The 14,586-nt window shown below is 54.9% G+C and overlaps 1 protein-coding gene across 1 annotated transcript in view; it reads left to right on the forward strand.

The window, feature by feature from the left end:
• The first annotated feature begins 9,310 nt into the window (after positions 1 to 9,310).
• Positions 9,311 to 14,586, forward strand: part of FCGRT (Fc gamma receptor and transporter) — an 8,812-nt gene continuing 3,536 nt past the window's right edge. The window contains exons 1-3 of the mRNA XM_045577161.1: positions 9,311 to 9,443; positions 9,837 to 10,094; positions 10,974 to 11,249. Of these exons, the coding sequence (XP_045433117.1) occupies positions 9,371 to 9,443; positions 9,837 to 10,094; positions 10,974 to 11,249 (607 nt within the window). The 5' untranslated portion in view covers positions 9,311 to 9,370. The remainder of the gene's footprint in view (positions 9,444 to 9,836; positions 10,095 to 10,973; positions 11,250 to 14,586) is intronic.

Raw genomic sequence — 14,586 nt, forward strand, 5'->3', positions numbered from 1 at the left:
AGAAAGGGGGCGGGGAGACAAACATGCACATGAGAGAGACACATGGATTGGTTGCCTCCTGCACACACTCCAGCCACGGCCAGGCCTCGAACCTGCAACCCAGGTACATGCCCTTGACCGGGAATCGAACCTGCGACCCTTCTGTGCACTGGCCAATGCCCTAGCCGCCGAGGAACGCAGACCAGGACCATTTTTTCCTTTTTTAATTGGTTTGAGGAAGAAATATCGGTTTATTGTTCCACTTATTGAAGCATTCATTAGCTGATCCTTGTACGTGTCCTGATCCGGGATCGAGCCCACAGCCTTGGCCTATCGGGGTAACGATGTAACCAACCAAGCCGGGCCCTGAGATCATCTTCACAGGCCACAGGGTCTCCCGGTGGGATGACAGGCACATTATACTAGGGCTCCTGGGCATTTGGGGGATTCCTGGGGCATTAAGAGGGGAAGAGAGCTCGGCTTATGTAGCCCACTGGTTAGTGTCTCGGGTTCGATTCCAGGCCCCAGTGGGGCTGCATGTGGGAGGCAACCAATCGATGAGTCCCTCTCACATTGGTTTTTCTCTCCCCTCTTTCCCTCCCCGCCTTCCACTCTCTCTAAATATCGGTGGGGAAATGTCCTCAGGTGGAGAAGCATTGATTGGCTGCCTCGTGCATGCAGGAGGGAGCCTGCAACCCAGGCAGGCATGTGTGTTGATCGGGAATGAAGCCACATGGACCACTCGGTGCCAGGCTGCTCTGGGGCATCCTAAGCAGGACATGAGGGACCCCAGGGTGATGATTTCCAAGGAGAAGCATAGCAGCGCCCTGGGGGCTGTGGTCACAGGGCACTGGGCATCTACATACCAGGGACCATCTGGGAGGGTCATGAGGGTCTTTAAAACGAGAGCCCAGCCTGACTGGTTTGGCTCAGTGGATAGAGCGTCAGTCTGTGAACTGAGGGGTCCCGGGTTCGATTCCAGTCAAGGGCGTGTACCTTGGTTGTGGGCATATCTCCAGCGGGGGATGTGCCGGAGGCAGCTGATGGATGTTTCTCTCTCATCGGTTTTTCTAACTTTCTATCCCTCTCCCTTTCTCTCTGTAAAAAATTAATTAGATATATATTTTTTTAAAAATGAGAGCCCAGCCCTAGCCAGTTCGGCTCTGAGGACTGAAGGGTCCTGGGTTCAATTCTGGTCAAGGGCACATGCCCGGCCTGTCCCCAGTGGGGGGGCCTGCGGAAGGCAGCCAATCAGTGGTTCTTCTCATCATTGATGTTTCTCTCTCCCTCACCCTTCCCTCTGAAATCAATAAAAATATATTTTAAAAAAATAAAAATAGCCCTAACCGGTTTGGCTCAGTGGATAGAGCTTTGGCCTGCAGACTGAAAGGTCCCAGGTTTTTTTGTCTGTGTTTTTTTAATATATTTTATTGATTTTTCACAGAGAGGAAGAGAGAGGAATAGAGATTAGGCAACCTCGAAGAGAGAAGGGAATCATCCCTCAGTCTCTTGCACACCCTACTCGGGATGTGTCTGCAACCACGGTACTGCCCTTTGCCCCGACAGAAACCCCGTACCTTTCAGTCGCCAGGGCCAACGCTCTCTCACTGCGCCAAAACCGGTCCGGCCCAGGTTCGATTCCAGTCAAGGGCATGTACCTTGGTTGCAGGCACATCCCCAGTAGAGGGTGTGCAAGAGGCAGCTGATTGATGTCTCTCTCTCATCGATATTTTTATTTCTCTGTCCCTCTCCCTTCCTCTCTGTAAAAAAAAATCAATAAAATATAATTAAATAAATAAATAAATACATACATAAATACAGAAAGAGCCCAGAACCGCTGAAACAGTGTCCCACAGACACAGCTGGGGCCCAAGGGACAGAGGAGGGACAGCTGGGTGCGGCGGGTTCCTGCGGGTATTTTCGGAAAGTGCTAAGGGTGTGGTCGTAGGACTCATGGGGACGTGAAAGCAGAACCTTTCAGGAACAGGCAGCCCTCTGGGCCGGGTCTGGTGCTGTTCTAGCAGAATCCAGGAGAGTGATGAACATCAATGAGCTTCCTCCATAAAGGGGACATAAGCCTCATGTCATTGCCCACTTGCTGGACCCAAGTGCCCAGATGTTTGGGCAAACATTCCCCCGGCCCCGGCCAGTGCAGCCCAGATGGCTGAGCAGCAGCCTGTGCACCAAAAGGTCGCTGGTTTGATTTCCCGCCAGGGCTGCATGCCTGACCCTCAGTAGGGGGCGTGCAAGAGGCAGCTGATTGATGTTACACTCTCACATCGATGTTCCTTTCTCCCTCTCCCTCTCCCTTTCTCTCGCTCTCTCTGCCCCCCTTCTTCTCTCTCTAAAACTCAATAAAAAATATTTTTTTTAAACATTACTCTGGATGTTTCTGGGAGGGTGTTTTTATTGATTGATTTTAGACAGAGAAAAAGGGAGAGAGAAAGAGAGAGCGAGAGAAACATCGATTGGTTGTTCGATTTATTAATGCCTTCATTGATTGCTTGTATGTGCCCTGACTGGGGAACAAGCCCGAAACCTTGGTATAGAAAGATGACACTCTAACCCCGTGGTCGGCAAACTGCGGCTCGAGAGCCACACGCGTCTCTTTGGCCCCTTGAGTGTGGCTCTTCCACACAATACCACGGCCTGGGCGAGTCTATGTTGAAGAAGTGGCGTTAGAAGGAGTTTAAGTTTTAAAAGATGTGGCTCTCCAAAGAGATGTCAGTCGTTGTCCTGTTTATATTTGGCTCTGTTGACTAAGGAGTTTGCCGACCACAGTGCTAGGTCAGCCCTTCCTGGTTCTCCATCCTGCCTGACTGGCCTTCTCAGCCGAAACTCTTTCCTGAGGCCCCAGCCTGCCCACCACCCCATCCGAGTTTAGACTCAGCAAGCTCCACCGTCATGTGAGCCAATTCCTTAAAGTCCCTTCCTATCTATATATATATATACACACATATCCTGTTGGTTCTGTTTCTATGGAGAACCTTGACCTAACAGTTTCCTTTTTGGATATATACCCCCAAAACTGAAAACAGCTACTAAAAACAAAGCAAAGCATGTACATACATGTTCATAGAAGCATCTAGCTATATAAAAGGCTACTATGCAAAGTGTCCCCTCGGGAGTTCGACCAGGAGACCGGGAGTTGGATCGCTCACTAAGACGTGAGCTGACCACCAGGGGGCAGCACGGAATGGAAGAAGGCCCTGGCTGCCAGCCGGAAGGCCCAACAGGCCTCTAGTTATTTGTAAGTAGAGGCCTGGTGCACGAAAGTCATGCACATTAAAAGGGAATTAATTAGAAGAAATATTTTAATATTGCCAATTGCCCGTTCTCTATAATAGAAGTGTCAAGAGATGAAAGAAAATTAGTAAAATGTATATAAAATCTCCCTCCTGCCCTAGCCAGTTTGCCTCAGTGGATAGAACATCAGCCTGTGAACTGAAAGGTCCCAGGTTTGATTCCGGTCAAGGGCACATGCCTGGATTGTGGGCTCGATCCCCACTGGGGGATGTGCAGGAGGCAGCTAATCCATGATTCTCTCTCATCATCGTGGATGTTTCTATCTCTCCCTCTTCCTTCCTCTCTGAAATCAATAAAAATACGTTTCAAATTTCCCTCCTATCAGAGTCTAGGCTAGGGGTGTCGAACTCAATCAGAGAAGGGGCCAAAATCTAAAATCCAGCCTAAATCGCGGGCCGAATGGTTTACTGAACAGTCATAAACTGTCATTGTGATGGAAACGCAGCGGAGTGCAGTGATGACAGCGCGGTGCGGGCCACATTGCAAGGCCTGGCGGGACGGATTTGGCCCGCGGGCCTTGTGTTTGACACATGTGGTCTAGGGCGTGCCATGGGACCCAGAGTCAAATCCCCACCCACCACCCACACGCACGCATGTCAAACACGCAGGAGACCCAGCCCCAGCCAGCCCCACTTCTATTGGGTGAGATCCAGACCTGGCTGGCCCCACCCTATCAAGCTCCTCCAGGTGGGGGGTGCAGCCTCAGGGCCGCCTGCCCGGTGCTGGGGGAGGGGTGTGTGGCCTGAGGTCCCCCGTCAAGCCCAAACCCCCTCCACCGCACATTCCCAGCCGGGGGTGCGGGCAGGCAGCCTCACCTCAGCGTTGGGTGGGAACACATGCAGGCAGTGTGACGTTAGTGCTGGGGGCGGAAGTCCCCGCCCACAGACTGGTCGTGACTGGGACACCTTAGCGGACAAATTGGCATATTATCTCTTTATATGTATAGTCTAGAGGCCCGGTGCATGAAATTCATGCATGGGGTCCCTCAGCCCAACCTGCACCCTCTCCAATCCAGGAGCCCTCAGGGAATGTCCTGCTGATGGCTTAGGCCCTCTCCCCGTGGTTCTCGGCTCCCTGTGAGGCCTGCCTGCTCCACACCACGGTGATGGGCAAGCAGGCCGTGCTAGGTGCTGTCCAGGTGCACAGCTGCCCTCACCTCCCGGGGCCATCGCTGGTCCCGGGAGGCTGCAGGCTTGGTGCCCATCCCCAGGACCCAGGCCACTTGACGTCTGCGTATGCAAATGAATCTGCCATCTTTGTTGGGTTAATTTGCATACACATTCCTGATTGGCTGGTGGGCATCACAGAGGTACGGATAATTTGTATCTTTCTCTTTTATTAGTGTAGAATAGCCCCAACATGGAAACAACCCAAAAGTCCATCAACAGATGTCTGGGTAAACAAAAGGCGATAGACCCGTGGAATGGAATATTATTCAACCACAAAAAGGAATGAAGTTCTGCCCTAGGCGGTGTGGCTCAGTGGATAGGACATCAGCCTGTGGAACGAAGGGTCCCAGGTTCGAGACCAGTCAAGGGCACGTACCTCGGCTGCAGGCTCCTCCCAGCCCGTTCCTGGTTGGGGCTCATGGAGAAGGCATCCAGTTGATATGTTTCTCTTGCATTGATATTGCCCTCTGTCTTTCCCTCTCTCCTTCACTCTCTCTAAAAATCAATGAAAAATATCCTCAGGTGAGGATTTGAAACACACACACACACACACACACACACACACACACAAAGAGAAATGTAACACATGCTACACTATGGGTGAACCTCAAAAACATTATGTTCAGAAAAGAAGCCAAACCTGGCTGGCTTGGCCCGGTGATTGAGTGTTTGACCTATGAACCAGGAGGTCATAGTGTGATTCCGGGTCAGGGCGCATGCCCGGATTTCGGGCTCGATCCTCAGCATGGGGCATGCAGGAGGCAGCCAGTCAATGATTCTCTCTCATCATGGATGTTTTTCTCTCTCTCTCCCTCTCCCTCTTTGAAATCAACAAAAGTATATTTTTAATAATAATAATAATAATAATAATAATAATAATAAAGAAACAGGAAGCCGAAACTGGTTTGGCTCAGTGGATAGAGTGTCGGTCTGCGGACTGAAGGGTCCCAGGTTCGATTCTGGTCAAGGGCATGTACCTTGGTTTCGGGCACATCCCCAGTAGGGGGCGTGCAAGAGGCAGCTGATCGATGATTCTCATCGATGTTTCTAACTCTCTATCCCTCTCTCTTCCTCTCTGTAAAAAAAAAATCAATAAAGTGTATTTTTTTTACAAAAAGAAAGAAAAAAAGATAGAAACAGGAAGCAGATCAGTGGTGGCCAGGGCTGGAGGGGAGGAGGGGCTGCTTGCTGTGTGGATCTCCTTTTCGGGAACTAGACAGTGGTGGTGGTTCACATGGTGAATGTCATTAAGTGGTAAGTCACTTTTTCTTTTAGCAAGAGGAAAATAACCAAACTTCATACATACATGCATACATACATATGGATGGGAACCCCACATACATGAGAGAGTCAGGGACCCCCCCCCCCCTCCCAGGCACAAGAAGTTCCATTAAATGGTAAATCTTACGTTTTGTGCATTTTACAATGAAGCAGATGAATGGAGGCATTATGGCGACCTGCGGGCGGGCGGGCGGGGGCGGGCGAGTGGAGGGCGGTAAGCCCGCTGGCAGGGCGTCGGTGCTTTGTGCCGGGGAGACCCTGCAGATACCAAAGCCCAGAACGCTCACGTCCGTTACAGCACAGGGCACAGCCATGTGCATTGGGACGGTGTGCGAATGAGATCATGCCAGAAGGCGTTCAAGACCCAGAGGCTTGTGGGCGATGCTCTTCTTGAAGTCACTGTTGAAAAGGCATCCTGGGCCGAAACCGGTGTGGCTCAGTGGATAGAGCGTTGGTCTGCGGACTGAAAGATCCCGGGTTCGATTCCAGTCAAGGGCATGTACCTTGGTTGCAGGCACATCCCCAGTAAGGGGTGTGCAAGAGGCAGCTGATGGATGATTCTCTCTCATCGATGTTTCCAACTCTCTATCCCTCTCCCTTCCTCTCTGTAAAACATCAATAAAATGTATTTTTTTAAAAAAGAAAAAGAAAAGCCATGCTAGGAGTTCAGATGGCGAGGCTTCAGAAATGGGCTGATCGGAGCTCATGCTATAAAACGTCAGTATCACCGAAACCGGTGTGGCTCGGTGGATAGAGCGTCGGCCTGCGGACTGAAAGGTCCCGGGTTCGATTTCGGTCAAGGACATGTACGTTGGTTGCGGGCACATCCCCGGTGGGGGGTGTGCAGGAGGCAACGGTTGATGTTCCTCTCTCATCGACGTTTCTAGCTCTCTATCCCCCTCCCTTCCTCTCTGTAAAAAAATCAGTAAAATATATTATATGTAATAAATAAAACGTCAGTATCATGGTCGTTGGCCACGTTTGTTTCAGGCCATCATATAAGGTATTTCAAGTAAATTCTTGATCATCTTGCAGGGTAAACAAATATGAATGTTAGTCTATAATACATTTCTTGGCAGATTTTGCTTTCTTGAAGAAATGATAAGCGCCCTCTCCAGTTTGTCTCAGTGGGTAAAGCATTGGCCTGCAGCCTGAAGGGTCTGGATTCGATTGAGGTCAAGGGCACATTCCCAGGGTTCCGGGCTGGATTCCCAGTAGGGGGCGTGCAGGAGGCAGCTTCTCTCTCATCATTGATGTTTCTATTTCTCTCTCCCTCTCCCTTCCTCTCTGAAATCAATAACAATTAAAAAAAATTATAAGCTAGCTACAGGGTTCATGTCTAGGTTTGCTTGTGTGTTGTTGTTTTTGTGTGTGTGTGTTTTTAAAAAAAATGTTTTATTGGTTTTTTACAGAGAGGAAGGGAGAGGGATAGAAAGCTAGAAACATTGATGAGAGAGAAACATCGATCAGCTGCCTCCTGCACACCTCCCACCGGGGATGTGCCCACAACCAAGGTACATGCCCTTGACCGGAATTGAACCTGGGACCCTTCAGTTTGCAGGCCCACACTCTATCCACTGAGCCAAGCTGTCTAGGGAAAGGTTTGTTTTTTGTTTTGTTTTTTGCAATACTTTTTATAGATGTCAGAGAGGAAAGGAGAGAGAAAGAGAAACATCAGCGATGAGAGAAAAATCATTGATTGGCTGCCTCCTACATGCCCCCCTCTGGGGAGGGAGCCCACAGCCCAGGCCTGTGCCCTGACCGGGAGTTAAACCGTGACCTCCTGGTTAATAGGTCGGCCGCTGCTCAACCACTGCGCCCAGCCGCTGGGCTCGCGTCCAGGTTTAAGCACTTTGAGAACAATGAGACGTGTCTTTTTGCTGATGGGTGACTTTCCATTCGTTCACATCTGCCAGTTTAGTTTCTGGGCAGATTTCAAGCGTTGTTTCCCTGACCCTTGTTTTTTGGTTAATCCTCACCCAAGGATATTTTTTTTTCCCATTGATTTTTAGGGAGAATGAAAGGGAGAAAGCGAGGGGGAAAGAGAGAGGGAAATACTGATGTGAGAGACACACATAGATATGTTGGCTCTCCACACGCCCTGGCCGCGCCCGGGACTGAACCTGCAGCCCAGGTATGCGCCCTTGGCAGGGACTCAAACCCTTTCCTGTGTGGGCGTCCACTGGTCTAACCACTGAGCAACACCAGCCGCAGCCATTTGTCGGTTCTCGTGTGTGCCCTGCCCCAGAAAGAAACCCACAACCTTCGTGTCTCTCTGGCCGGCGCTCAGCGCCCCGGCCAACCCCTCTTTTTGCGCGAAGGGAGGAGGCATTTGGCAGCCGTGGCATCCGAGTGTCCGTTTCGCTTTGCATGTGCTGTGCCCGTTCCGTGTCTGATGCATATAACGGGACCTTGAATCCATACATGTAAAAAACAAAAAATAAAAAGAGCTTTTGATCGGCAATGTCTCTATACAGAGTTTTTGTTTTACTCCTAAAACACGGTTCTGAAGCAAAAATACTGTTTTTTAAAAAAAAGGAAGGAAAAAAGAAGTGCGGGGCACTTTAACGGCCGCTGGGGGAGGGGTTCCGCGGAGGAACTCTGACAGCCGCTCTGGAGGCAGCCCCGGGGCAGACGCTCGGGGGTAAATGAGGTGAGAGGGGCCCGGAGGGACCGATCCGGCGCTGGGTCTGCCCCCGGCGCGGCTGGGCGTGCGGGGCTGGCCCGTCCCCTCCACCTGAGAAATAGAAATAGAAATAAAACCAGGGAGCAGCAGAGCAACAGATTAAAAAAAAAAAAAAAGACAGAAGGTCCAGGACAGGCAGACAGACTCTGGAAGCCTGGCCCGCGGGGTGTGCCCTGAGCTGGGGGCGGGGTTGCCGCCGGAGTCGGGGAGCGGGGAGCGGGGGGCGGACAGGATGTGAGAGAGGAACCGGGGCGCAGTCACGGGAGCGGCCGGGCTGCAGCGGGAAGGCGCGCGGCTGCCGTGAGCGGAGCGGGGCGCGCACCGGGGCCGCCCGGGGCGGGACCCCTGGGGCCGAGGGAGGGCGGCCGGGCCGGGCTCCGGGGTCCGAGGGGCTGGGGACCCGGACTTCTGGGGCCGAGGGAGGAGCGGGGGGACCCGGACCCCTGGATCCGAGGTGCTGGGGACCCGGACCCCTGGATCCGAGGTGCTGGGGACCCGGACCCCTGGATCTGAGGTGCTGGGGACCCGGACGCCTGGATCCGGGGGAGGACGGGGGACCCGGACCCCTGGATCCGAGGCGCTGGGGAGCCGGACGCCTGGGTCCGGGGGAGGACGGGGGGGACCCAGACCCCTGGGTCCGAGGGCGGAGCCGCTGGGGACCCGGGCTCCGGGGTCGGGGCGGAGCGGCGGCGGGCCGGGCTCCGGGCCTGGGCGGGGCGGGCGGGCGGGACGGGGCGGCCCGGCGGGCTGTCACTAATTAACCCGCAGGCCCGTCGGGGTAAAGGGTCACCGAGCGAGGGCGTCCGTGCCGCCCGCGGGACCGGCCGGACCCGCACCCGACGCCGGCGCCGTGGCCGTGGCGGCCGAGCCCCGCGGAGCCGGGGCGGCAGGGGCGGGGCGGGGTCCCCGGAGTCACACGCCTCCTCCCGCCCCAGGTCTCCCTCTCAGCATGCGGGTGCCCCGGCCTCAGCCCTGGGGCCTCTGGCTCCTGCTCGTCCTCCTGCCCCGGACCCTGCGCGCAGGTGAGGCGCCCGGCGGGCGGAGGGGCGGAGGGGGGCGCCGACGGCAGGGAGAGCAGCGGACCCGGAGCCTCCCCGGAGTCCGGGCCCGTCCTCCCCGCGTTTCACCTTGTTTACCACCTGCTCCCCCTCCCCGGTCCTTCCCGGGGTCCGTGCGCCCCTCCCCTGTCTGTCCCCGTCCCGGGGTCCGTGCGCCCCCCTCCCCGGAGTCCGTGCGCCCCTCCCCGGGGTCCGTGCGCCCCTCCCCGGGGTCTGTGACCCTCCCCGATCTGTGCGTCCCTCCCTGGTCCGTGTGCCCCTCTCTCCGGTCCGTGCGCCCCTCCCCGGTCTGTCCCGCTGTCCGGGGTGTCTTTGCTCCCTCGGGGCGCCGGCCCCACCTGCCCGCTGTCCCCGCAGACGGCCACCGCTCCCTCCAGTACCGCCTGACGGCCGTGTCCTCCCCGGCGCGCGGCACCCCCGCCTTCTGGGCCACCGGCTGGCTGGGGCCGCAGCAGTACCTGCGCTACAACAGCCTGCGCGGCCAGGCCGAGCCCTTCGGCGCCTGGATCTGGGAGAGCCAGCTGCCCTGGTACTGGGAGAAGGAGACCACCGACCTGCGGGGCAAGCAGGCGCTCTTCCTGGAGGCGCTCGCCGCCCTCGCCGCCCTGCAGAAAGGTGAGGGGGCTGACCCGGGTCCGAGGGAGGAGGGCTGGGGGGCTGGGCCCCTGGGTCTGAGGGCGGAGGACTGGGGCCTGGACCCCTGGGTCTGAGGGCGGAGGGCTGGAGGCCTGGATCCTTGGGTCTGAGGGAGGAGGGGCTGGGGGCCTGGGTCTGAAGGAGGAGGGGCAGGGCCCCTGAGTCTGAGGGAGGAGGGGCAGGGCCCCTGGGTTTGAGGGAGGAGGGGCTGGGGGCCTGGGTCAGAGGGAGGAGGGGCTGGGGGCCTGGGTCAGAGGGAGGAGGGGCTGGGGGCCTGGACCCCTGGGTCTGAGGGAGGAGGGGCTGGGGGTCTGGACCCCTGGGTCTGAGGAAGGAGGGACTGGGGGCCTGGGTCTGAGGGAGGAGGGGCTGGGGTCCTGGGTCAGAGGGAGGAGGGCTGGGGGCCTGGGTCAGAGGGAGGAGGGCTGGGGGCCTGGACCCCTGGGTCTGAGGGAGGAGGGCTGGGGGCCTGGACCCTGGGTCTGAGGGAGGAGGGGCTGGGGGCCTGGGTCAGAGGGGGGAGGGCTGGGGGCCTGGACCCTGGGTCTGAGGGAGGAGGGGCTGGAGGCCTGGACCCCTGGGTCTGAGGGAGGAGGGCTGGGGGCCTGGGTCAGAGGGAGGAGGGGCTGGACCCCTGGGTCTGAGGGAGGAGGGCTGGGGGCCTGGGTCAGAGGGAGGAGGGCTGGGGGCCTGGACCCTGGGTCTGAGGGAGGAGGGCTGGGGGCCTGGACCCTGGGTCTGAGGGAGGAGGGGCTGAGGGCCTGGGTCAGAGGGAGGAGGGCTGGGGGCCTGGACCCTGGGTCTGAGGGGGGCGGGCAGGCCCCTGCCCTGGCTCCGCTCACTGTGGTGGGGGCCCAGGCTCCTACATCCTGCAGGGCCTGCTGGGCTGTGAGATGGGCCCCGACAACGCCACCGTGCCCGTGGCCTCGTTCGCGCTGAACGGCGAGGAGTTCATGAAGTTCGACGTGAAGGCGGGCGCCTGGGACGGGGACTGGCCGGAGGCCCGGGAGATCGGCCAGCGCTGGCGGCAGCACGAGGACGCGGTGTGGCAGGAGCGGCACTTCCTCATGTCCTCCTGCCCCCAGCGGCTGCTCGGCCACCTGCAGACCGGCCGCGGCAACCTGGAGTGGAAGGGTGAGCGCCCGGGGTCCCGGCCCGCAGCCCTGGAGGCCCGCAGCCCCGGAGGCCCCGCCTCTCCCCACCGCCCTGCCCTGCCCTGCCGCCCGCCTCCGGGCCCCCAGCCCCCCACCGGCCCCGGAGGGTCCTGTCCCCTCTCCTCTCACCGCCCACCTGCAGCCCCAGAGCTCAGCCCGGCATGGGGGCCCCAGAGGTGTGGCCCCTGTCCCTCTCTGAGCCTCACGTTTCTCCCTCACGCTGCACCCCTCTGCGGGTGGCACCCCCCAGAGTTCACACCGGCCCTCCCCTCCTCTTCCCTCCCCTCCCCTGTCACTCTCCGCCCGGTTCCCTGGTGTCACACCCAGGGGCCTTCTTGTCCCCGAGGCTCTCACCTTTTGGGGGGCTCCCATGATCCTCCTGTGACCTCCATCACAGCACATGTCACTGAGCTGTAAAGGGGTACAGGCCGGGCTGGAATCAGGGTTCTCTGGGGTCCCCCCACCTTGCCATCCCAGCTTTCCCCTCGGCCCTCCGGACAGACCACCCTCCACCTGGCAGTCAGAAGGGTGGTTTATTTATTATGTAAAATATATTTTGGCTGAAACCGGTGTGGCTCAGTGGATAGAACGTCGGTCTGCGGACTGAAGGGTCCCAGGTTCGATTCCGGTCAGGAGCATGTACATTGGTTGCGGGCACATCCCCGGTGGGGGGTGTGCAGGAGGCGGCTGGTCGATGTCTCTGTCTCATCGACGTTTCTAGCTCTCTATCCCTCTCCCTTCCTCTCTGTAAAAAGATTAATAATATATATTTTTAAAAAATGAGAAAACAGAGTCGTCCGAGGGCATGCACAGAAATGCGATCCAGCCACGTGTCCTGACCGGGAATCGAACCACCATCTCCTGGTTCATAGGTTGACGCTCAACCACTGAGCCACACCGGCCGGGCTCGATTCATTTCTATCTGTGCCCATGCACCTGCCCTCCGGGTCAAGATCGAGGACATTCCAGGGCCCCAGGAGGCTTCTGTGTCCCCTCCAGTTCTGTGCTCCCGAGGCTGACGGCTCCCCTGACTTCTGTCCGATCGGGCTGCCTGCCTCCGAACTCCCCACAGCCACGCCTGTGTGCTCGCTGGCGGCGTTGCTTTCGCTCCAGCGTGTGTGGGGACTCCGTTGTTGAGTGCATCAGCAGTTCTTTATTTTATTTTTTTAATACATTTTATTGATTTTTTACGGAGAGGAAGAGAGAGAGAGATAGAGAGCCAGAAAGGTCAATAGAGAGAAACATCGACCAGCCGCCTCCTGCACCCCCCCCACCGGGGATGTGCCCGCAACCAATGTACATGCTCCTGACCGGAATCGAACCTGGGACCCTTCAGTCCGCAGACCCATGCTCTACCACTGAGCCACACCGGCTTCGGCTGTCTTCTCATTTCTGTGGGCTGCAGCCCTGTGAGTGGGGTGGTTAGATCACGGTCTGTGCGGAGGATTAACGTTAGTAGGTCGGCCCTGCTGCTCGCAAAGTGGCTGAACCAGTTCTGTTCCCTACGCCCACCAGCTGTGTGTGAATGCCAGTTGCTCCACGGGTTTGCCAGAATTTGATACCGTCTTTCATTTTAATAATTCCATGGGTGTGTTGTAGTGTCTTGTGAAATCATTTTTTCAATAATCAGATAAATGTTTTTTTTAAAAAATATATTCTTTATTGATTTTTTTACAGAGAGGAAGGGGGAGAGAGAGTTAGAAACGTATTGATGAGAGGGAACCATGGAACCCGGGCACTCTATCCACTGAGCCAAACCAGCTAGGGCTTAAATATGTTTTTATTGATTTTTTTATTATTTATTAGAGAGAGAGGAATAGAGGAGAGAGAGAGAAAGAGAGAGAGAGAGAGAGAGAGAGAGAGAGAGAGAGAGAGAAACATCAACGAGAGAGAAACATCAATCAGCTGCCTCCTGCAGGCCCCCTACTGGGGATGTGCCCACAACCAAGGTACATGCCCTTGGACCGGAATCGAACCTGGGACCCTTCAGTCCACAGGCCGACGCTCTATCCGCTGAGCCAAACCTGCTAGGGCCAGAATCATTTTTTAATTTACTTATTCCTATTAAATTTGTATAGCTTCTTTTGGATTATGTCACCTTTGACCCATTTTATTTTCTTTTGCAATCTTAATACCGTTTATTTCTTTTTCTTATCTTATTGCCCTGGCTGGGATCCCAGTACAATGTTGAATAGAGTAGTGATAGTGAGCATCATGTATTCTCAAATTCACAAGAAAACTTCACTTGATCATAATGTATTATCTCTCATATAAATGACTTGATTCTTCTACCCTGGCTGGTGTTGCTAAATGGTTAGAGGGCCGGACTGAGCCCCGAAGGGTCTCGGGTGCAATTCCTGGTCCAGGGCCCATACCTGGGTTTCAGGATGGATCCCTGGGTTGCAGGTTGGATCCCTGGCACAGTTGGGGTGCATGCCAAAGGCAACCAATTGATATGTCTCTCTCACCTTGGTTTCTCTTTTCTCTCTCTCTCTCTCCTTCCCTCCCTTTCACTCACTCTAAAAATCAATGGAACCCTAACGGGTTTGGCTAGTGGATAGAGTGTTGGCCTGTGGACTAAAAGGTCCCAGGTTCGGTTCCGGTCAAGGGCATGTACCTTGGTTGCGGGCACATCCCCAGTAGGGAGTGTGCAGGAGGCAGCTGATCGATGTTTCTCTTCATTGATGTTTCTAACTCTCTATCCCCCTCTCTTCCTTTCTGTAAAAAATCAACAAAATATATATATTTTTAAAATTAATAAAATATATTTTTAAAAAACAAAAATCAAAATCAATGGAAAAAATATCCTTGGGTGAGGATTACCAATAAGAAAGTAAATAAATACAATTTTTAAATGACTCCATTCTATCTGTTAATGTGTTTATTTTTTTTTAAGAGAGTTTGAGTCTATTTGCATGAGAGATTAAATTCTGTTGCTTGTTATGTCCTTGTGAGGATTTGTTATCAAGGTTACCGTGGCTACCATGCTAGGAATAGCTTCCTTTTTCTCAATTCCTGGAAGAATTTGTGTCAGAGCAGGATTTTTCTCTCTCTCGCTTGTTTTGCAGAGTTCACCACTGATGTCATGTGGGCCTGGCATTTTGTTTCTTGAAAAGCTTGAATTTATGGATTAAATTTTTTGAAACTTAGTAATCAAGTTTTATCGTGTCAGTTTTGGAAAGTTGTGTATGTCTTAGGGATTTTTTCCAGTACTTTCGAATGTGCTGGCGTGTAATATTTCATAATTCTCTCTTACAATCTTTTTTCCCCCCTTCCTTCCTTTCTTTTCTTTTCTTTTTTTTTTTTTTTGTCTTTCT

Source organism: Pipistrellus kuhlii, unplaced genomic scaffold, assembly GCF_014108245.1.
Source record: "Pipistrellus kuhlii isolate mPipKuh1 unplaced genomic scaffold, mPipKuh1.p scaffold_m20_p_84, whole genome shotgun sequence".
NCBI lineage: Eukaryota > Metazoa > Chordata > Mammalia > Chiroptera > Vespertilionidae > Pipistrellus > Pipistrellus kuhlii.